The sequence below is a fragment of the Nerophis ophidion genome, linkage group LG04 (assembly GCF_033978795.1).
Source record: "Nerophis ophidion isolate RoL-2023_Sa linkage group LG04, RoL_Noph_v1.0, whole genome shotgun sequence".
NCBI classification, from domain to species: Eukaryota; Metazoa; Chordata; class Actinopteri; order Syngnathiformes; family Syngnathidae; genus Nerophis; species Nerophis ophidion.
Window position 1 is genome coordinate 4,535,086 of NC_084614.1, and position 24,446 is coordinate 4,559,531.

The 24,446-nt window shown below is 37.1% G+C and overlaps 1 protein-coding gene across 1 annotated transcript in view; it reads left to right on the top strand.

Moving 5' to 3' along the window:
• Window positions 1–24,446, top strand: part of LOC133552146 (neurobeachin-like) — a 208,396-nt gene that overhangs the window by 177,257 nt on the left and 6,693 nt on the right. Inside the window, exons 39-47 of the mRNA XM_061899502.1 lie at window positions 6,199–6,263; window positions 10,566–10,674; window positions 10,774–10,940; window positions 12,182–12,306; window positions 12,439–12,588; window positions 17,817–17,953; window positions 18,012–18,129; window positions 18,196–18,298; window positions 18,361–18,476. Coding sequence (XP_061755486.1) covers window positions 6,199–6,263; window positions 10,566–10,674; window positions 10,774–10,940; window positions 12,182–12,306; window positions 12,439–12,588; window positions 17,817–17,953; window positions 18,012–18,129; window positions 18,196–18,298; window positions 18,361–18,476 — 1,090 coding nt within the window. The remainder of the gene's footprint in view (window positions 1–6,198; window positions 6,264–10,565; window positions 10,675–10,773; window positions 10,941–12,181; window positions 12,307–12,438; window positions 12,589–17,816; window positions 17,954–18,011; window positions 18,130–18,195; window positions 18,299–18,360; window positions 18,477–24,446) is intronic.

The following is a 24,446-nucleotide window of genomic DNA, read 5'->3' on the forward strand; positions in this document are numbered from 1 at the left end:
CACTGATTATTTTTTTTTGCACACTTGACTTTAAAAACGCTATTTTAACAAAGTTAATTACACAGAAATGTATTTTACACTGATTTTTTTAAACACTGTAACCTAATTAGACTGATTTTTTTTTTTTACACACTGAATTTTAACAAGCTAAATTATTAACTTTGCCCACATTGTTTTATTAAATTAAATTGTAAGCATAATTTGATGAACAAATTCAGTGAGCAAAATGTGTGTTTGAAAATTCCAAGTGTAAAAATTCTTTGTGTAAAAAAAAATAAAAAAGTGTAAATTTTTTGGGGAAAATCTGTGTAAAGAAAATCTGTGTAAAAAAATTTGTGTGTAAAAATGTACAGTAATTACACTGATTTTTTTCTTTTTGCACACTTGACTTTAAAAACGCTATTTTAACAAACTTAATTACACAAAAATATATTTTACATTGATATTTTTTAAACACCGTATTTTACACTACATTTTTAGACTGATTTTTTTTTTACACACTGAATTTTAACAAGCTAAATTATTAACTTTGCCAACATTGTTTTATTAAATTAAATTGTAAGCATAATTTGATGAACAAATTCAGTGAGAAAAATGTGTGTTTAAAAATTCCAAGTGTAAAAATTCTTTGTGTAAAAATTTTTTTTTTTTAAATGTGTAAAATTTAAAAAAAAAATCTGTATAAAGAAAATCTCTGTAAAAAAATCAGTGTGTAAAAATTCAAAGTAATTACACAGATTTTTTTTTTTTTGCACACTTGACTTTAAAAATGCTATTTTAACAAACTTAATTACACAGAAATGTATTTTACACAGATTTTTTTTAAACACTATATTTTACACAACCTAATTAGACTGATTTTTTTTTTACACACTGAATTTTAACAAGCTAAATTGTTAATTTTTCCCACATTGTTTTATTAAATTAAATTGTAAGCCTAATTTGATGAACAAATTCAGTGAGCAAAATGTGTTCTTAAAAATTCCAAGTGTAAAAATTCTTTGTGTAAAAAAAAAAAAAATGTGTACATTTTTTTTTAAATCTGTATAAAGAAAATCTGTGTAAAAAATTTGTGTAAAAATTTACAGTAATTACACTGATTTTTTTTTGCACAATTGACTTTCAAAAGGCTATTTTAACAAACTTAATTACACAGAAATGTATTTTACACTGATTTTTTTAAACACCGTATTTTACACAACCTAATTAGACTGATTTTTTATTTTTTTTTACACACTGAATTTTAACAAGCTAAATTATTAACTTAGCCCGCATTGTTTTATTAAATTAAATTGTAAGCATAATTTGATGAACTAATTCAGTGAGCAAAATGTGTGTTTAAAAATTCCAAGTGTAAAAATTCTTTGTGTAAAAAAAAAAAAAAAAAAAGTGTCAATTTTTGGGAAAAAATCTGTGTAAAGAAAATCTGTGTAAAAAAAAATAGTGTAAAAATTCACAGTAATTACACATATTTTTTTTTGCACACTTGACTTTAAAAACGCTATTTTAACAAACTTACACCGAAATGTATTTTACACAGATTTTTTTAAACACCGTATTTTACACAACCTAATTAGACTGATTTTTTATTTTTTTTTACACACTGAATTTTAACATGCTAAATTATTAACTTTGCCCGCATTGTTTTATTGAATTAAATTGTAAGCATAATTTGATGAACAAATTCAGTGAGCAAAATGTGTGTTTAAAAATTCCAAGTGTAAAAATTATTTGTGTGAAAAAAAAAAAGGTCTAAATTTTTTAAAAAACAATCTGTATAAAGAAAATCTGTGGAAAAAAAAATAGTGTGTAAAAATTCACAGTAATTACACAGATTTTTTTTTTTGCACTCTTGACTTTAAAAATGCTATTTTGACAAACTTAATTACACAAAAATTTATTTTACACTGATTTTTTTAAACACCGTATTTTACACAACCTAATTAGACTTTTTTTTTTTTACACACTGAATTTTAACAAGCTAAATTATTAAATTTTCCCACATTGTTTTATTAAATTAAATTGTAAGCATATTTTGATGGACAAATTCAGTGAGCAAAATGTGTGTGTAAAAATTATGTGTGAAAAATAAAAATAAAATTTGTGAAATTTTTTTTTTAAATCAGGGCAAAGAAAATCTTTGTAAAAAAATGAGTGTGTAAAAATTCACAGCAATTACACAGATTTTTTTTTTGCACACTTGACTTTAAAAATGCTATTTTAACAAACTTAATTACACAGAAATGTATTTTACACTGATTTTTTTAAACACCGTATTTTACACAAACTGATTTTTTTTTTTTTGCACTGAATTTTAACAAGCTAAATTATTAATTTTTCCCACATTGTTTTATTCAATGAAATTGTCAGCATAATTTGATGAAAGCATCAATTCAGTGACTAAACCATTTTTCAAGAAAATTGTAAGGAATATTTAATTATTTTTTTGTAGTTTAAGCGCAGAATCTTCTTGTATTTTAAGGATTAAGTAGTTCATAAATGAGTTCATTGCAGGTCGGTGTACATTCAAAGCATCTTTTCTAGACTTTTAGGAGACACTTACCTCTCCGGATGATAAAAACCTCCTTTTGGTTCCTAAAAAGGACTTCCAAGCATTTCAAATCCAAACGCCCCAATCCCAGTTCTTCCACCCTGGACTCCCGGAGTAAACATCTGAAGCTCCTCGATGAGACTTGACTTTTTTCCACCCTCTCCTCTCGTCAGCTCGTATCGTGTTACTCCGGCCTTCCCGCCATTAGGGGCCCAGGAGAGGAAAGTGGAGCTGGGATATTGATCGCGTAAGAGGAGACGCTCCCACGTGTCCTCCAGGAGATAATGGAGCTTTTAGCATCAGCATTCTGCCCTTCATGCTCCTGCAACTCTCACATAAATATACCACACACACACACACAAGGGCCCATAAACAATATATAAATGCTACAAGTTAGCTATGCTAGCAGGAAGTGCTGGCCGTTTAGTCGGAAACTTCTGTTACCTACTTGAAAATAACAGCTGATTATTTATGCAATTTATGACCGCTAAAGTATCTCCTAATAATCCCAAAAAGTGGATAAATACAAACTAACAATGTCAACAACATGCGTATCCAAATGTTTAAACTGACCTTTTCATCTTAGCTTTGAAAAAGGTTAGCGAGGCTACCAGGAAGTTAGCTAGACTAACAGGAAGTTAGCGAGGCTACCAGGAAGTTAGCAAGACTAACAGGAAGTTAGCAAGGCTACCAGGAAATTAGCTACACTAACAGGAAGTTAGCAAGGCTACCAGGAAATTAGCTAGACTAACAGGAAGTTAGCAAGGCTACCAGGAAGTTAGCTAGACTAACAGGAAGTTAGCGAGGCTACCAGGAAGTTAGCAAGGCTACCAGGAAGTTAAAGAGAGTCTGCCAGGAAGTTAGCAAGGCTACCAGGAAGTTAGCCAGGCTAACCGGAAGTTAGCAAGGCTACCAGAAAATTAGCTAGGCTAAAAGGAATTTGGCGAGGCTTTCAATAAGTTAGCGAGGCTACCACATAGTTATTGAGGCTACTAGGAAATTAGTCAGGCCAACAGGAAGTTTGCCAGTCTACTAGGAAGTTAGTGAGAGTCTGCCTGGAAATTAGCTAGACTAACAGGAAGTTAGTGAAGAGAACCGGACAAATAGCAAGACTACCGAAAAATTAACGAGGCAACTATGCAGTTAGCGAGGCTACCAGGAAGTTGTTCAGGCTAACAAGAAGTTAGCCAGTCTACTAGGAAGTTAGCCAGGCTTCCAAGAAGGCTACCAGGAAGTTAATGAAGTTACCACAAAGTTAGCGAGAGGCTACCAGGAAGTTAGTATGGCTACCAGGAAGTTAGCAAGGCTACCAGGAAGTTAGTGAGGAGAACCGGACGAATAGCAAGGCTACCTGGAAATTAGCGAGGCTACCAGGAAGTTAGTCAGGTTAACCGGAAGTTAGCAAGGCTACCAGGAAACTAGCTAGGCTGCCAGGAATTTAGCAAGGCTACCAGGAAGTTAGCAAAGCTACCAGGAAGTTAGTCAGGCTAACCGGAAGTTAGCAAGGCTACCAGGAAATTAGGTAGGCTACCGGGAAGTTAGCAAGGCTACCAGGAAGTTAGTCAGGCTAACAGGAAGTTATCTAGTCTACTAGGAAGTTAGTGAGGCTTCCACAAAGTTAGTGAGGCTACCAGGAAGCTAGCTAGACTATAAGGATGTTTGTCAGGCTGACAGGAAGTTAGCCAATTTACTAGGAAGTTACTGAAGCCAATAGGAAGTTTGCGAGAGGCTACCAGGAAGTTAGCTAGATTAACAGGAAGTTAGTGAGAGGCTACCAGGAAGTTAGTGGAGCTACCAGGAAATTAGCTAGGCTAACAGGAATTTAGCAAGGTTTCAAATAAGTTAGCGAAGCTACCACAAAGTTAGCAAAGCTAACAGGAAGTTAGCGAGGCTACCAGGAAGTTAGCGAGGCTACTTGGAAGTTAGTCAGGCTAACAGGAACTTAGCCAGTCTACTAAGAAGTTAGTGAAGCTAACAGGAAGCTAGCTAGACTACCAGGATGTTAATAAGGCTAACAGTAAGTTAGCCAGTCTACTAGGAAGTTAGTGAGGCTATCAGGAAGTTAGCAAGGCTACCAGGAAGTCAGCGAGAGGCTACCAGGAAGTTAGCTAGGCTTACAAAAAGTTAGCGAGGCTATCAGGAAGTTAGCAAGGCTACCAGGAAGTTAGTAAGGCGAAACGGACAAATAGCAAGACTACCGGGAATTTAGCGAGGCTTCCAGTAAGTTACCTAAGCTACCAGGATGTTAGCTAGGCAGTTGTTTTTGGTATGTTGAATATTTAATTTTAGGCATTTTCTCGTTGTTTTCTATGGTTTTGCTTCAGTTTTGTTTGGCCATTGCTGCTCCTTGGCCAATATTGTCCACAAATATAAACAAAACAACAATAGATGTAGACAGTGAACCATAGTCCACAAATATAAACAAAGCAACCATAGTCCACAAACATAAACAAAACAACAACAGATATGGACAGTGGACCATAGTCCACAAATATAAACAAAACAACAATAGATGTAGACAGTGAACCATAGTCCACAAATATAAACAAAACAACAATAGATGTAGCCAGTGGACCATAGTCCACAAATATAAACAAAACAACAATAGATGTAGACAGTGAACCATAGTCCACAAATATAAACAAAACAACAATAGATGTAGACAGTGAACCATAGTCTACAAATATAAACAAAACAACCATAGTCCACAAACATAAACAAAACAACAACAGATATGGACAGTGAACCATAGTCCACAAATATAAACAAAACAACAATAGATGTAGACAGTGAACCATAGTCCACAAATATAAACAAAACAACAATAGATGTAGCCAGTGGACCATAGTCCACAAATATAAAAAAAACAACAATAGATGTAGACAGTGAACCATAGTCCACAAATACAAACAAAGCAACCATAGTCCACAAATATAAACAAAACAACAATAGATGTAGCCAGTGGACCATAGTCCACAAATATAAACAAAACAACAATAGATGTAGACAGTGAACCATAGTCCACAAATATAAACAAAACAACAATAGATGTAGCCAGTGGACCATAGTCCACAAATATAAACAAAACAACAATAGATGTAGACAGTGAACCATAGTCCACAAATATAAACAAAACAACAATAGATGTAGACAGTGAACCATAGTCTACAAATATAAACAAAACAACCATAGTCCACAAACATAAACAAAACAACAACAGATATGGACAGTGAACCATAGTCCACAAATATAAACAAAACAACAATAGATGTAGACAGTGAACCATAGTCCACAAATATAAACAAAACAACAATAGATGTAGACAGTGAACCATAGTCTACAAATATAAACAAAACAACAATAGATGTAGACAGTGAACCATAGTCCACAAATATAAACAAAACAACAATAGATGTAGACAGTGAACCATAGTCCACAAATATAAACAAAACAACAACAGATATGGACAGTGAACCATAGTCCACAAATATAAACAAAACAACAATAGATGTAGAAAATGAACCGTAGTCCACAAATACAAACAAAACAACCATAGTCCACAAATATAAACAAAACAACAATAGATTTAGACAGTGATGTGACATAAAAACTGCAAATGAAAATAAAAGTTGTCTGTTGTCTTTCAGGAATGGCAGAATTCCATCCAGAAAAATGCTGGCTTGGCTTTCATCGAGCTGATCAACGAGGGAAGGTAAAGTCTTGAAGAGTTTAAGTTGTCATTATTTAAAAAATGGCTACCAGGAAGTTAGTCAGACTCACGGGAAGTTCACCATGCTACCACAAAGTTAGCTATGCTACCAGGCAGTTAGCAAGGCTAGCAGAAAGTTAGTGAAACTCACAGGAAGTTAGTCAGCCCACCAGGAAGTTAGCAAGGCTACCAGGAAGTTAGTGAGGCTCACAGGAAGTTAGTCATGCTACCGAGAAGTTAGCAAGGCTACCAGGAAGTTAGCCAGTCTACCAGGAAGTTAGTGAGTCTACCAGGAAGTTAGTGAGGAAAACCAGAAAATAGCAAGGCAACCAGGAATTTAGCTAGCCTACCAGAAAGTTAGTGATGCTAACCGTAAGTTAGCAAGGCTACCGATAAGTTAGCTAGGCTAAGCTACCTGGAAGTTAGTGAGGCTGCCACAAAGTTAGAGAGGCTACCAGGAACTAATCAGGCTAACAGTAAGTTAGCCAGTCTACCAGGAAGCTAGTGAAGATGACCGGAAGTTAACGAGGCTACCGGGAAATTAGCTAGACTATCAGGAAGTTAGTGAGGCTACCAGGAAGCTAGCTAGACTACCAGGAAGATAGTCAGGCTAACAGGAAGTCAGTGAGGATAACCAAAAGTTAGCTACTTTACCGGGAAATTAGCTAGACTACCAGGAAGATAGCGAGGCTATCAAGAAGTTAGTGAGGCTAACCGGAAGTTAGCGAGCCTACTTCGAAATTAGCTAGATTATCAGGAAGTTAGCGAGAGGCTACCAGGATTTTAGCGAGGCTACCAGGACTTTAACGAGGCTACCAGGAAATTAGCTAGACTACCAGGGAGTTAGCAAGAGGCTATCATTAAGTTAGTAAGAGGCTACCAGGAAGTTAGCGAGAGGCTACCCGGACGTTAGTGAGGCTACCAGAAAGTTAGTGAGAGGCTACCCGGAAGTTAGCGAGGCTTGGAGGAAGTTAGTGAGGCTAACAGGAAGTTAGTGAGGCTAACAGGAAGTTAGTGAGGCTAACAGGAAGTTAGCGAGAGGCTACCAGGAAGTTAGCGAGGCTAACAGAAAGTTAGCGAGAGGCTACCAGTAAGTTAAGTGTTAACCTTGCTAACTTCCTGTTAGCCTTGCTATTTGCCTGGTAGCATTGGTAACTTCCTGGTAGCCTTGCTAACTTCCTGTTAGCCACTTCTAAATGATGACAACATAGAAATGATGAGTAAAGTTTACACCTCATGAACATATTCTATGACCGCATGATGATGAGTGTCTCAGTGAAAAGTGTTGATGTTTGTGTGCGTGACCAGAGGGAGAGATATAAGTGTTGATGTTGTGTTTGTGTGCGTGACCAGAAGGAGAGGTATAAGTGTTGATGTTGTGTTTGTATGCGTGACCAGAAGGAGAGGTATAAGTGTTGATGTTGTGTTTGTGTGCGTGACCAGAAGGAAAGGTATAAGTGTTCATGTTGTGTTTGTGTACGTGACCAGAAGGAGAGGTATAAGTGTTGATGTTGTGTTTATGTGCGTGACCAGAAGGAGAGGTATAAGTGTTGATGTTTGTGTACGTGACCAGAAGGAGAGGTATAAGTGTTGATGTTTGTGTGCGTGACCAGAAGGAGAGGTATAAGTGTTCATGTTGTGTTTATGTGTGTGGCCAGAAGGAGAGGTATAAGTGTTGATGTTGTGTTTGTATGCGTGACCAGAAGGAGAGGTATAAGTGTTGATGTTGTGTTTGTGTGCGTGACCAGAAGGAAAGGTATAAGTGTTCATGTTGTGTTTGTGTACGTGACCAGAAGGAGAGGTATAAGTGTTGATGTTGTGTTTATGTGCGTGACCAGAAGGAGAGGTATAAGTGTTGATGTTTGTGTACGTGACCAGAAGGAGAGGTATAAGTGTTGATGTTTGTGTGCGTGACCAGATGGAGAGATATAAGTGTTGATGTTGTGTTTGTGTGATTGACCAGAAGGAGAGGTACAAGTGTTGATGTTGTGTGCGTGACCAGAAGGAGAGATATAAGTGTTGATGTTGTGTTTGTGTGATTGACCAGAAGGAGAGGTATCAGTGTTGATGTTGTGTTTGTGTGCGTGACCAGAAGGAGAGGTATAAGTGTTGATGTTGTGTTTGTGTGCGTGACCAGAAGGAGAGGTAAAAGTGTTGATGTTTTTGTGCGTGACCAGAAGGAGAGGTATAAGTGTTGATGTTTGTTTGCATGACCAGAAGGAGAGGTAAAAGTGTTGTTTGTGTGCGTGACCAGAAGGAGAGGTATAAGTGTTGATGTTCGTGTGCGTGACGAGAAGGAGAGGTATAAGTGTTGATGTTGTGTTTGTGTGCGTGACCAGAAGGAGAGGTATAAGTGTTGATGTTGTGTTTGTGTGTGTGACCAGAAGGAGAGGTATAAGTGTTGATGTTGTGTTTATGTGCGTGACCAGAAGGAGAGGTATAAGTGTTGATGTTTGTGTACGTGACCAGAAGGAGAGGTATAAGTGTTGATGTTTGTGTGCGTGACCAGAAGGAGAGGTATAAGTGTTCATGTTGTGTTTATGTGCATGACCAGAAGGAGAGGTATAAGTGTTGATGTTTGTGTGCGTGACCAGAAGGAGAGGTATAAAAAGTGTTCATGTTGTGTTTGTGTGCGTGACAAGAAGGAGAGGTATAAGTGTTCTTGTTGTTTGTGTGCATTACCAGAAGGAGAGGAATAAGTGTTCATGTTGTTTGTGTACGTGACCAGAAGGAGAGGTATAAGTGTTGTTGTTGTGTTTGTGTGCGTGACCAGAAGGAGAGGTATAAGTGTTGATGTTGTGTTTGTGTGCGTGACCAGAAGGAGAGGTATAAGTGTTGATGTTTGTGTGCGTGACCAGAAGGAGAGGTATAAGTGTTGATGTTTGTGTGCGTGACCAGAAGGAGAGGTATAAGTGTTCTTGTTGTGTTTGTGTGCATTACCAGAAGGAGAGGAATAAGTGTTCATGTTGTTTGTGTACGTGACCAGAAGGAGAGGTATAAGTGTTGTTGTTGTGTTTGTGTGCGTGACCAGAAGGAGAGGTATAAGTGTTGATGTTGTGTTTGTGTGCGTGACCAGAAGGAGAGGTATAAGTGTTGATGTTTGTGTGCGTGACCAGAAGGAGAGGTATAAGTGTTGATGTTTGTGTGCGTGACCAGAAGGAGAGGTATAAGTGTTGATGTTGTGTTTATGTGCGGGACCAGAAGGAGAGGTATAAGTGTTGATGTTGTGTTTAAGGAGAGGTATAAGTGTTGATGTTGTGTTTAAGGAGAGGTATAAGTGTTGATGTTGCGTTCAAGGAGAGGTATAAGTGTTGATGTTGTGTTTATGTGCGGGACCAGAAGGAGAGGTATAAGTGTTGATGTTGTGTTTATGTGCGGGACCAGAAGGAGCGGTATAAGTGTTGATGTTGTGTTTAAGGAGAGGTATAAGTGTTGATGTTGTGTTTATGTGCGGGACCAGAAGGAGAGGTATAAGTGTTGATGTTGTGTTTAAGGAGAGGTATAAGTGTTGATGCTGTGTTTATGTGCGGGACCAGAAGGAGAGGTATAAGTGTTGATGTTGTGTTTAAGGAGAGGTATAAGTGTTGATGTTGCGTTCAAGGAGAGGTATAAGTGTTGATGTTGTGTTTATGTGCGGGACCAGAAGGAGAGGTATAAGTGTTGATGTTGTGTTTATGTGCGGGACCAGGAGGAGCGGTATAAGTGTTGATGTTGTGTTTAAGGAGAGGTATAAGTGTTGATGTTGTGTTTATGTGCGGGACCAGAAGGAGAGGTATAAGTGTTGATGTTGTGTTTAAGGAGAGGTATAAGTGTTGATGTTGTGTTTATGTGCGGGACCAGAAGGAGAGGTATAAGTGTTGATGTTGTGTTTAAGGAGAGGTATAAGTGTTGATGTTGCGTTCAAGGAGAGGTATAAGTGTTGATGTTGTGTTTATGTGCGGGACCAGAAGGAGAGGTATACGTGTTGATGTTGTGTTTATGTGCGGGACCAGGAGGAGCGGTATAAGTGTTGATGTTGTGTTTAAGGAGAGGTATAAGTGTTGATGTTGTGTTTATGTGCGGGACCAGAAGGAGAGGTATAAGTGTTGATGTTGTGTTTAAGGAGAGGTATAAGTGTTGATGTTGTGTTTAAGGAGAGGTATAAGTGTTGATGTTGTGTTTAAGGAGAGGTATAAGTGTTGATGTTGTGTTTAAGGAGAGGTATAAGTGTTGATGTTGTTTGTGTGCGTGACCAGAAGGAGAGGTATAAGTGTTGATGTTGTGTTTAAGGAGAGGTATAAGTGTTGATGTTGTGTTTGTGCTCAGACTTCTGTGCCACGCCATGAAGGATCACATCGTGCGTGTGGCCAACGAGGCTGAGTTCATCCTCAACCGACAGCGAGCCGAAGACGTGCACAAACACGCCGAGTTCGAGGTGGGCAAAGACTAATAATAATGATAATAATAATAAATAATAATAATAATAATAATAAATAATAATAATAATCATCATCTCTTCCTGGCGCCCTGCTAGTCCAACTGTGCACAGTACGCCGCCGACCGGCGCGAGGAGGAGAAGATGTGCGACCACCTGATCAGCGCCGCCAAGCACCGAGATCACGTGACCGCCAACCAGCTGAAGCAGAAGATCCTCAACATCCTGACCAATAAGCACGGAGCCTGGGGGACCATGTCTCAGAGGTCACTTCCTGTCATGTGACGCCACATGTCATGATAAACAACACACTTCTATACTGTATATAATAATCATACACTTAAATGATGTGTACAGTAGTAATAATACAGCCCAATGTATACATTATGTATATAATAATAATAATAATACAGGTCAGTATGTAAAAATACAGTTAAATGATGTATATAGTAATAATAATGCAGTTAAATGATGTATATAGTAATAATAATACAGTTCAATATATAATGATACAGTTAAATGATGTATATATTAATAATAATACAGTTCAATATATAATACAGTTAAATGATGTATATAATAATAATACAGGTCAATATATAATAATACAGTTAAATTATTTATATAATATTAATAATATGGGTTAATATATATTAATACAGTTAAATGCTGTATATAGTAATAGTAATACAGTTAAATGATGTATATAATAATAATAATACAGGTCAATATATAATTGTATAGTAAAATGCTGTATTTAATAATAATAATAATACAGTTCAATATTTAATAATACAGTTAAATGATGTATATAATAATGATAACACAGTTAAATGAGGTATATAATAATACAGGTCAATATATATTTATACAGTTAAATGATGTATATAATAATAATACAGTTCAATATATAATACAGTTAAATGATGTATATAATAATAATACAGGTCAATATATAATAATACCGTTAAATGCTGTATATAATAATAATACAGTTCAATATATAATACAGTTAAATGATGTATATAATAATAATACAGGTCAATATATAATAATACCGTTAAATGCTGTATATAATAATAATAATAATATACTTCAATATATAATAACACAGTTTAATGATGTATATAATGATAATACAGTTCAATATATAGTAATACAGTTAAATGATGTATATAATAATAATACAGTTCAATATATAATAACAGTTAAATGATGTATATAATAATAATAATAATACAGTTCAATATATAATAACACAGTTAAATTATGTATATAATAATAATAATAATAATACATTTAAATATATAATAATACAGTTAAATTATGTATATAATAATAATAATACTACAGTTAAATATATAATAATACAGTTAAATTATGTATATAATAATAATAATACACTTAAATGTATAATACAGTTAGATGCAGTTTATATCGATAATAAAAAAGCGAGATGGAGCCGATGACTTGACACTTGTTGGCTCCTCCCCTTTCCTCTCCTCAGCCAATTGCACGACTTCTGGCGTCTGGACTACTGGGAGGACGACTTGAGGAGGAGGCGGAGATTCGTGAGAAACGCTTTTGGCTCCACCCACGCCGACGTGTCACTCAAAGCTATTGAGGACTACGGTCAGTCACCTTTTACTACACTGTTGTACTATACTGTTGTACATTGTACTATACTGTTATTTGTACATTGTACTAGGACATTGTGCTACATTAAACTGCAGACGCTCATTCATTAAAAATGTGCTACAATAGGCACCGAGGAAGAAGGGGAGGAGCCTAAGTCCAAAAAGAGCTTCCGCAGCCAATCAGTGGTGGCGCAGAACCCGGAGGCGGAGTTGATGCTGGAGGGCGACGATGACACGGTCAGCCTTCTGCAGGAGAAAGAGATTGACAACCTTGCAGGTAAGATGAAGGCCACAACAACAACAACAACAACAACGACGACACATGCGCCCCCTGGTGACTAAACACCAAACTGTTCTTCACTCCTAGTTCCTTTCCGCCCACGTCTCTTTACGTCCAGAGGCAAGTTGGTGCTTTCAACTGTTAGCACTAACAGCCGACCAGATGACGGCCATGATGGAGCTATGCTAACGCTAATGCTAATGCTAATGCCAATCAAAACACGATCAATTCATTAATCAACTTGAAGTTTGAGTCAAGAGAAATACAAGAAAACAACATTTATCCATCGTTTATTATTCAAATTTTATTAATACTGACCTATTTATCCTAGCTTCTAGGAAGGCTACTAGGAAGGAAGGCTAACAGGAAGTTAGCCAGTCTACCAGAAGGATAGCTAGGCTACCAGGAAGTTGGTGAGGCTAACAAGAAGTTAGCCAGTCTAACAGGAAGTTAGCCAGTCTACAAGAAGGATAGCTAGACTACCAGGAAGTTGGTGAGGCTAACAAGAAGTTAGCCAGTGTAACAGGAAGTTAGCCAGTCTAACAGGAAGTTAGCCAGTCCACCAGAAGGATAGCTAGGCTACCAGGAAGTGGGTGAGAATAAATGGAAGTTAGCCAGTCTAACAGGAAGTTAACTAGTCTACCAGAAGGATAGCTAGACCACCAGGAAGTTGGTGAGGCTAACAGGAAGTAAGGCAGGCTACCAGAAGGATAGCTAGACTACCAGGAAGTTGGTGAGGCTAACAAGAAGTTAGCCAGTGTAACAGGAAGTTAGCCAGTCTAACAGGAAGTTAGCCAGTCCACCAGAAGGATAGCTAGGCTACCAGGAAGTGGGTGAGAATAAAAGGAAGTTAGCCAGTCCAACAGGAAGTTAACTAGTCTACCAGAAGGATAGCTAGACCACCAGGAAGTTGGTGAGGCTAACAGGAAGTAAGGCAGGCTACCAGAAGGATAGCTAGACTACCAGGAAGTTGGTGAGGCTAACAAGAAGTTAGCCAGTGTAACAGGAAGTTAGCCAGTCTAACAGGAAGTTAGCCAGTCCACCAGAAGGATAGCTAGGCTACCAGGAAGTGGGTGAGAATAAAAGGAAGTTAGCCAGTCTAACAGGAAGTTAACTAGTCTACCAGAAGGATAGCTAGACCACCAGGAAGTTGGTGAGGCTAACAGGAAGTAAGGCAGGCTACCAAAAGGATAGCTAGACTACCAGGAAGTCGGTGAGGCTAACAGGAAGTAAGGCAGGCTACCAGAAGGATAGCTACACTACCAGGAAGTTGGTGAGGCTAACAAGAAGTTAGCCAGTGTAACAGGAAGTTAGCCAGTCTAACAGGAAGTTAGCCAGTCCACCAGAAGGATAGCTAGGCTACCAGGAAGTGGGTGAGAATAACAAGAAGTTAGCCAGTCTAACAGGAAGTTAACTAGTCTACCAGAAGGATAGCTACACTACCAGGAAGTTGGTGAGGCTAACAAGAAGTTAGCCAGTGTAACAGGAAGTTAGCCAGTCCAACAGGAAGTTAGCCAGTCCACCAGAAGGATAGCTAGGCTGCCAGGAAGTGGGTGAGAATAACAGGAAGTTAGCCAGTGTAACAAGAAGTTAACTAGTCTACCAGAAGGATAGCTAGACTACCAGGAAGTTGGTGAGGCTTACAGGAAGTAAGGCAGGCTACCAGAAGGATAGCTAGACTACCAGGAAGTTGGTGAGGCTTACAGGAAGTAAGGCAGGCTACCAGAAGGATAGCTAGACTACCAGGAAGTTGGTGAGGCTAACAGGAAGTTAGCCAATCTAACAAGAAGTTAGCTAATCCAAGAGGAAGTTAGCCAGTCTAACAAGAAATTATCTAGTCTAACAGGAAGTTAGCCAGGCCACCAGAAGAATAGTCAGGCTACCAGGAAGTTAGCTAGTCCAACAGGAAGTGAGACAGTCTAACAGGAAGTTTTCCAGTCTATTTGGAAGTTAGTGAGCCGACCAAGAAGATAGCCAGTCTACCAGGTAGACAGCTAGGCTACCAGGAAGTTGGTGAAGCTACCTAGAAGCTAGCAAGTCCAACAGGAAGTTAGCCAATCTACCAGAAGTATAGATAGACGACCAGGAAGTTGGCAAGGCTAACAGGAAGTTATCCAGTCTACCAGAAGGATAGCCAGTCTACCAAGTAGTTAGCCTGTCCAACAGGAAGTTAGCCAGTCCAACAGGAAGTTAGCCAGTCCAACAGCAAGTTGTTGAAGCTAACAGGAAGTTAACCAGTCTAACAGGAAGTTAGCCCGTCTTAACAGGAAGTCAGCCAGTCTACCAGAAGGATAGCGAGACTACCAGTTAGGTAGCCAGTCCAGCAGGAAGTGAGCCAGTCCAACAGGAAGTTAGCCAGTCTACCAAAAAGATAGCTAAACTACCAGGACGTAGGTGAGGCTAACAAGAAGTTAGCCAGTCTAACAGGAAGTTAGCCAGGCTACCAGAACGTTACCTAAGATACCAGGAAGTTAGTGAGGCTAACAGTAAGTTATTTTGAAATAAATATGTATTGTTTGAATTCAGGGACTTTAGCGAGGCTACCAGGAAATTAGCTAGGCTACCATGAAGTTAGCAAGAGGCAACCGGGAAGTTAGCAAGGCTATCAGGAAGTTTGTGAGGCTATCAGTAAGTTTGTGAGGCTAACAGGAAGTTAGTGAGACTACCAGGAAGTTAGTTAGGCTAACAGGAAGTAAGCGAGGATACCAGGAAGCTAGCTAGACTACCAGGAAGTTAGTGAGGCTAACAGGAAGCTAACGAGGCTATCAGGAAGCTAGTGAGGCTACCAGGAAGTTAATGAGGCTAACAGGAAGTTGGTGAGGCTAACAGGAAGTTAGTGAGGTCAACGGGAAGTTATTTAGACTATTAGGAAGTTACCTAAGCTACCAGGAAGTTAGTGAGGCTAACAAGAAGGTATTTTGAAATAAATATGTATTGTTTGAATTTCGGGAGTTTAGCAAAGCTACCAGGAAATTAGCTAGACTACCAGGAAGTTAGCGAGAAGCAACCAGGAAGTTAGCAAGGCTATCAGGAAGTTAGTGAGGCTAACAGGAAGTTAGCCAGTCTACCAGAAAGATAGCTAAACTACCAGGACGTTGGTGAGGCTAACAAGACATTAGCCAATCTAACAGGAAGTTAGCCAGGCTACCAGAAAGTTACCTAAGATACCAGGAAGTTAGTGAGGCTAACAGTAAGTTATTTTGAAATAAATATGCCATCCATCCATCCATTTTCTACCGCTTATTCCCTTTCGGGGTCGCGGGGGGCGCTGGCGCCTATCTCAGCTACAATTCCGGGACTTTAGCGAGGCTACCAGGAAATTAGCTAGACTACAAGGAAGTTAGCGAGAAGCAACCAGGAAGTTAGCAAGGCTATCAGGAAGTTAGTGAGGCTAACAGGAAGTTAATGAGGCTAACGGGAAGTAAGTGAGGCTACCAGGAAGCTAGCTAGACCACCAGGAAGTTAGTGAGGCTAACAGGAAGCTAATGAGGCTACCAGGAAGCTAGTGAGGCTACCAGGAAGTTAATGAGGCTAACAGGAAGTAGGTTAGGCTAACCGGACGTTAGTGAGGTCAATGGGAGGTTAGTGAGACTATTAGGAAGTTACCTAACCTACCAAGAAGTTAGTGAGGCTAACAGGAAGTTATTTTGAAATATATATGTATTGTTTGAATTCCGGGACTTTAGCGAGGCTACAAGGAAATTAGCTAGACTACCAGGAAGTTAGCGAGAGGCAACCAGGAAGTTAGCAAGGCTATCAGGAAGTTAGTGAGGCTATCAGGAAGTTAGTGAGGCTAACAGGAAGTTAGTGAGCCTAACAGGGAGTTAGTGAGACTATCAGGAAGTTTGTGAGGCTAACAGGAAGTTGGTGAGGCTAACAGGAAGTTGGTGAGGCTAACAGGAAGTTGGTGAGGCTAACAGGAAGTTAGTGAGGTCAACGGGAAGTTAGTGAGACATTAGGAAGTTACCTAAGCTACCAGGAAGTTACTGAGGCTAACAGGAAGTTATTTTGAAATATATATGTATTGTTTGAATTCCGGGACTTTAGCGAGGCTACAAGGAAATTAGCTAGACTACCAGGAAGTTAGCGAGAGGCAACCAGGAAGTTAGCAAGGCTATCAGGAAGTTAGTGAGGCTATCAGGAAGTTAGTGAGGCTAACAGGAAGTTAGTGAGCCTAACAGGGAGTTAGTGAGACTATCAGGAAGTTTGTGAGGCTAACAGGAAGTTGGTGAGGCTAACAGGAAGTTGGTGAGGCTAACAGGAAGTTGGTGAGGCTAACAGGAAGTTAGTGAGGTCAACGGGAAGTTAGTGAGACATTAGGAAGTTACCTAAGCTACCAGGAAGTTACTGAGGCTAACAGGAAGTTATTTTGAAATAAACATGTATTATTCTGTGTTCAGTCTTCAAGAAAAGGCTAATAATGTTAACCCAATTAAACCAAAGCTTTACTTCTTAGCTGACACATCTTGATTTACTCACAAAGGCGCTCCTCGGGTCAGATTGGAGGGCATACTTGCCAACCTTGAGACCTCCGATTTCGGGAGGGGCGTGGTCGGGGCGGGGGCGTGGTTAAGAGGGGAGGAGTATATTTACAGCCTATTCACCAACTCGAGTATTTCATATACATATATATAAATGTATATATATGTGTATGAAATACTTGACTTTCAGTGAATTCTAGCTATATATATATATTTTATTATATATATAAATAAAAGAAATAGTTGGATTTCATGCGGCATCCATCAAATACGTGGGCTCCAGGAATCAGAACAGACTCCCTCACTTGCCGTCAGGTGCACAACACCACGTAAATCGTTGGCCAATCAAAAGGCAACCCCATAACGCTATAGCCAACGTTCACCAGGAGATGGCAACATCTCCTGGTGACCGTGGTTGGGCAGGCAAGCTGTTTTATATAACAGGAAAGTGGACGTAAAAACAGGCTGCCCCCCACTCATGTCCGCACGGAGCTGGAGGGGGCGTGGCCTCCAGCTCCGGCTGAATTTCGGGATATAATTTCTTCCGGGACGTTTTCGGGTGAGGCGCTGAATTTCGGGAGGGTTGGCAAGTATGTTCGAGGGGCGTCTCCCGGTTGAAGCGCCCCCTTAACAACGGCAATTTCTCGCCACTCTATTATTGTTTACGAAGGATGACCAATCACAACTAATCATACTGCAACCTGAGCGTCTCCTGACGCTAACTGTCGCTAACTGACCCCTCAGGTCCCGTGGTGCTGAGCACGCCGGCCCAGCTGGTGGCGCCGGTGGTGGTGGCCCGCGGCACCCTGTCCATCACCACCACCGAGATATACTTCGAGGTGGACGAAGAGGACCCCGCCTTCAAGAAAGCTGACGCTAAAGTAGGCACCCCCAACTCCGTCCTGTGTCTGTGTTATACTATAACTGTGGTGCGTTCAGGTGCTGGCCTACTCGGAGGGTCTGCACGGCAAGTGGATGTTCAGCGAGATCCGGGCGGTCTTCTCCAGGCGCTACCTGCTGCACAACACGGGCCTGGAGGTCTTCATGGCCAACAGAAGTACGACACGCGCGTCCTCCCCCATGTCTGACTGCCATGTTGACACTTCCTCCTCCTCTCCGTCAGCCTCCGTCATGTTTAACTTCCCCGACCCGGCCACGGTGAAAAGGGTGGTCTACAGCCTCCCGCGGGTGGGGGTGGGAACCAGCTACGGTCTGCCGCAAGCCAGGTAGGTAGACCGCCTGGGGCTACGACACGGCGTGTTGACCATGTGTTTGGCGTGTGTGGCAGGCGCATCTCCTTGGCCACGCCCCGCCAGCTCTTCAAGTCGTCCAACATGACGCAGCGTTGGCAGCGCAGGGAGATCTCCAACTTTGAGTACCTCATGTTCCTCAACACCATCGCAGGTCGGCGGGTCATGTGACCCAGTGCAATGTGATGCTAGCGCTGGCATGGTTTAGGTTGCTGTGATAGCCTACTATCAAAATGACTTTGAATGTCTTATATAAGTGTTATAATGACAACAACACATGATGTAAGTGTCTATATTAGCCTACTATCAAAATGACTTTAAAAGTCTTATATAAGTGTTATAATGAAGACAACACATGATGTAAGTGTCTTTATTAGTTATATTAGCCTACTATCAAAATGACTTTGAATGTCTTATATAAGTGTTATAATGACAACAACACATGATGTAAGTGTCTATATTAGCCTACTATCAAAATGACTTTAAAAGTCTTATATAAGTGTTATAATGAAGACAACACATGATGTGTCTATATTAGCCTACTATCAAAATGACTTTAAAAGTCTTATGCAAATGTTATATTGAAGACAACACATGATGTAAGTGTCTATATTAGCTTACTATCAAAATGACTTTAAAAGCCTTATATAAGTGTTATAATGAAGGCAACACATGATGTAAGTGTCTATATTAGCCTACTATCAAAATGAGTTTAAAAGTCTTATATTAATGTTATAATGAAGACAACACATGATGTGTCTATATTAGCCTACTATCAAAATGACTTTGAAAGCCTTGAATAAGTGTCTATATTAGCCTACTATCAAAATGAGATTAAAAGTCTTATATCAATGTTATATTGAAGACAACACATGATGTAAGTGTCTATTTTAGCCTACTATCAAATTGACTTTAAAAGCCTTATATACGTGTTATAATGAAGACAATGCATGGTGTAAGTTTTTTATATTAGCCTACTATCAAAATGACTTTAAAAGTCTTATATAAGTGTTATAATGAAGACAACACATGATGTAAGTGTCTATATTAGTTATATTAGCCTACTATCAAAATGACTTTAAAAGTCTTATATAAGTGTTATAATGACAACAACACATGATGTAAGTGTCTATATTAGCCTACTATCAAAATGACTTTAAAAGTCTTATGCAAATGTTATATTGAAGACAACACATGATGTAAGTGTCTATATTAGCTTACTATCAAAATGACTTTAAAAGCCTTATATAAGTGTTATAATGAAGGCAACACATGATGTAAGTGTCTATATTAGCCTACTATCAAAATGAGTTTAAAAGTCTTATATTAATGTTATAATGAAGACAACACATGATGTGTCTATATTAGCCTACTATCAAAATGACTTTGAAAGCCTTGAATAAGTGTCTATATTAGCCTACTATCAAAATGAGATTAAAAGTCTTATATCAATGTTATATTGAAGACAACACATGATGTAAGTGTCTATTTTAGCCTACTATCAAATTGACTTTAAAAGCCTTATATACGTGTTATAATGAAGACAATGCATGGTGTAAGTTTTTTATATTAGCCTACTATCAAAATGACTTTAAAAGTCTTATATAAGTGTTATAATGAAGACAACACATGATGTAAGTGTCTATATTAGTTATATTAGCCTACTATCAAAATGACTTTAAAAGTCTTATATAAGTGTTATAATGACAACAACACATGATGTAAGTGTCTATATTAGCTTACTATCAAAATGACTTTAAAAGCCTTATATAAGTGTTATAATGAAGGCAACACATGATGTAAGTGTCTATATTAGCCTACTATCAAAATGAGTTTAAAAGTCTTATATTAATGTTATAATGAAGACAACACATGATGTGTCTATATTAGCCTACTATCAAAATGACTTTGAAAGCCTTGAATAAGTGTCTATATTAGCCTACTATCAAAATGAGATTAAAAGTCTTATATCAATGTTATATTGAAGACAACACATGATGTAAGTGTCTATTTTAGCCTACTATCAAATTGACTTTAAAAGCCTTATATACGTGTTATAATGAAGACAATGCATGGTGTAAGTTTTTTATATTAGCCTACTATCAAAATGACTTTAAAAGTCTTATATAAGTGTTATAATGAAGACAACACATGATGTAAGTGTCTATATTAGTTATATTAGCCTACTATCAAAATGACTTTAAAAGTCTTATATAAGTGTTATAATGACAACAACACATGATGTAAGTGTCTATATTAGCCTACTATCAAAATGACTTTAAAAGTCTTATATAAGTGTTATAATGAAGACAACACATGATGTAAGTGTCTATATTAGTTATATTAGCCTACTATCAAAATGACTTTGAATGTCTTATATAAGTGTTATAATGACAACAACACATGATGTAAGTGTCTATATTAGCCTACTATCAAAATGACTTTAAAAGTCTTATATAAGTGTTATAATGAAGACAACACATGTTGTAAGTGTCTATATTAGCCTACTATCAAAATGACTTTAAAAGTCTTATATAAGTGTTATAATGACAACACATGATGTAAGTGTCTATATTAGCCTACTATCAAAATGACTTTAAAAGTCTTATATAAGTGTTATAATGAAGACAACACATGATGTAAGTGTCTATATTAGTTATATTAGCCTACTATCAAAATGACTTTGAATGTCTTATATAAGTGTTATAATGACAACAACACATGATGTAAGTGTCTATATTAGCCTACTATCAAAATGACTTTAAAAGTCTTATATAAGTGTTATAATGAAGACAACACATGATGTGTCTATATTAGCCTACTATCAAAATGACTTTAAAAGTCTTATGCAAATGTTATATTGAAGACAACACATGATGTAAGTGTCTATATTAGCTTACTATCAAAATGACTTTAAAAGCCTTATATAAGTGTTATAATGAAGGCAACACATGATGTAAGTGTCTATATTAGCCTACTATCAACATTACTTTATAAGTCTTATATAAGTGTTATAATGAAGACAACACATGATGTGTCTATATTAGCCTACTATCAAAATGACTTTAAAAGTCTTATGCAAATGTTATATTGAAGACAACACATGATGTAAGTGTCTATATTAGCTTACTATCAAAATGACTTTAAAAGCCTTATATAAGTGTTATAATGAAGGCAACACATGATGTAAGTGTCTATATTAGCCTACTATCAAAATGAGTTTAAAAGTCTTATATTAATGTTATAATGAAGACAACACATGATGTGTCTATATTAGCCTACTATCAAAATGACTTTGAAAGCCTTGAATAAGTGTCTATATTAGCCTACTATCAAAATGAGATTAAAAGTCTTATATCAATGTTATATTGAAGACAACACATGATGTAAGTGTCTATTTTAGCCTACTATCAAATTGACTTTAAAAGCCTTATATACGTGTTATAATGAAGACAATGCATGGTGTAAGTTTTTTATATTAGCCTACTATCAAAATTACTTTAAAAGTCTTATATAAGTGTTATAATGAAGACAACACGTGATGTGTTTATATTAGCCTACTATCAAAATGACTTTAAAAGTCTTATGTGTTATAATGAAGACAACACATGATGTAAGTGTTTATATTAGTTATATTAGCCTACTATCAAAATGAGTTTAAAAGTCTTATATAATTGTTTATATTAGCCTACTATCAAAATGAGTTTAAAAGTCTTATATAATTGTTTATATTAGCCTACTATCAAAATGACTTTAAAAGTCTTATATAAGTGTTATAATGAAGACAACACATGATGTAAGTGTTTATATTAGCCTACTATCAAAATGAGTTTAAAAGTCTTATATAAGTGTTTGTATTAGCCTACTATCAAAATGACTTTAAAAGTCTTATATGAGTGTTTATATTAGCCTACTATCAAAATGAGTTTAAAAGTCTTATATAATTGTTTATATTAGTCTACTATCAAAATGAGTTTGAAAGTCTTATATAATTGTTTGTATTAGTCTACTATCAAAATGACTTTAAAAGTCTTATATAAGTGTTTGTATTAGCCTACTATCAAAATGACTTTAAAAGTCTTATATGAGTGTTTATATTAGCCTACTATCAAAATGACTTTAAAAAGTCTTATATTAATGTTATAATGAAGGCAACGCATGATGTGTCTATATTAGCCTACTATCAAAATGACTTTAAAAGTCTTATGGAAATATTATAATGAAGGCAACACAGGATGTAAGTGTCTATATTAGCCTACTATCAAAATGACTTCAAAAGTCTTATATTAATGTTATAATGAAGACAACACATGATGTAAGTGTCTATATTAGCCTACTATCAAAATGTCTTTAAAAGCCTTATATAAGTGTTATAGTAAAGACAACACATGATGCGAGTGTCTATATTAGCCTACTATCAAAATGACTTTAAAAGTCTTATAAAAGTATTGTAATGAGGGCAACACATGATGTAAGTGTCTATATTAGCCTACTATCAAAATTAGTTTAAAAGCCTTAAATAAGTGTCTATATCAGCCTACTATCAAAATGACTTTAAAAGTCTTATAAAAGTATTGTAATGAGGGCAACACATGATGTAAGTGTCTATATTAGCCTACTATCAAAATTAGTTTAAAAGCCTTAAATAAATGTTTGTATTAGCCTACTATCAAAATGAGTTTAAAGTCTAATATAAGTGTTATAATGAAGACAACACATGATGTGTCTATATTAGCCTACTATCAAAATGACTTTAAAAGTCTTATGCAAATGTTATATTGAAGACAACACATGATGTAAGTGTCTATATTAGCTTACTATCAAAATGACTTTAAAAGCCTTATATAAGTGTTATAATGAAGACAACACATGATGTAAGTGTCTATATTAGCTTACTATCAAAATGACTTTAAAAGTCTTGAATAAGTGTTTGTATTAGCCTACTATCAAAATGACTTTAAAAGTCTTATATAAGTGTTATAATGAATACAACACTTGATGTAAGTGTCTATATTAGTTACATTAGCCTACTATCAAAATGACTGTCGCTGGCTGCCGCAAATCTTCGTTGGCAAAAATGTTTAAAATTTTTATATTTATTCTACACATTTTTACAACATTAGTAAAACTTCCCAGAAGGTGAGATAACTCCTAGAAATGACTGTCTTAGAATGGCCAAAGGTATAGATGTGTGTGTCCAAGTTAAAGGCTTCTTCTAATGGATTTATTACAATCTTTGCTAGCTGGGTAACGTTTGCTGTGGTCTGGAACAACAAAATGCAGCTAATATTACTTACAGATAATGTGTCATGAGATATATAAATTAAATGCAGAGGACAGGAGTAAAGGAAATGAAATATACCAACAAACGAGGCATCATGATGCAATATGTACATGCAGCTAGCCTAAATAGCTTGTTAGCATGGATTAGCTTGCAGTCATGCACTGACCAAAAATGCCTGATTCACACTCCACACAAGTCAATAACATCAACAAAGCTCACCTTTGGGCATTCACGCACAGTATAAAACGTTTGGTGGACAAAATGAGACAGTGAAGGAGAGGCTTAAAACACGTCAGTCTGTGGCAGCGTCGGAGGAAGTTGCACATGTAAACAAACTGTTGCGTCAAATACGATGAGTTCAAAGACCGTGGAAATTAGTAGGACAAAACAGCGCTCGCCAAATACTCTGAAGCATAAACACAAACAAAATAAACAGTGGGCTTTCTGAAAATTAGGAAGGTTTGTGACATGTTTGTACTCTTATAGAAACCATATTCAAACAAAAATATATATATTTTTCCATTTTCATACGTTTTTGAAAAAGCTTCTGGGAGCCACTAGGGCGGCGCTAAAGTTGCTGACCCCCGCTACTGGATTTTCCTAATTTTAAAAAACTGAATTAAGAAAGTTGTTAAAAAGGAAGCTTTGTAATGTTATTTCTATGAAAATTTATAACCATGACTGGGTGATAAAACGTGATCAATATGTATCGCGATAGGCAAGTAATCAATATCGATAAAAATGTGTTCAATAAAATGTTTGTAGGTCATAAAAAATAACAATAATTGTCGATATCAACCAATATAAAACACGTTTATATCGTGTTCCAGTTTTCTGCTC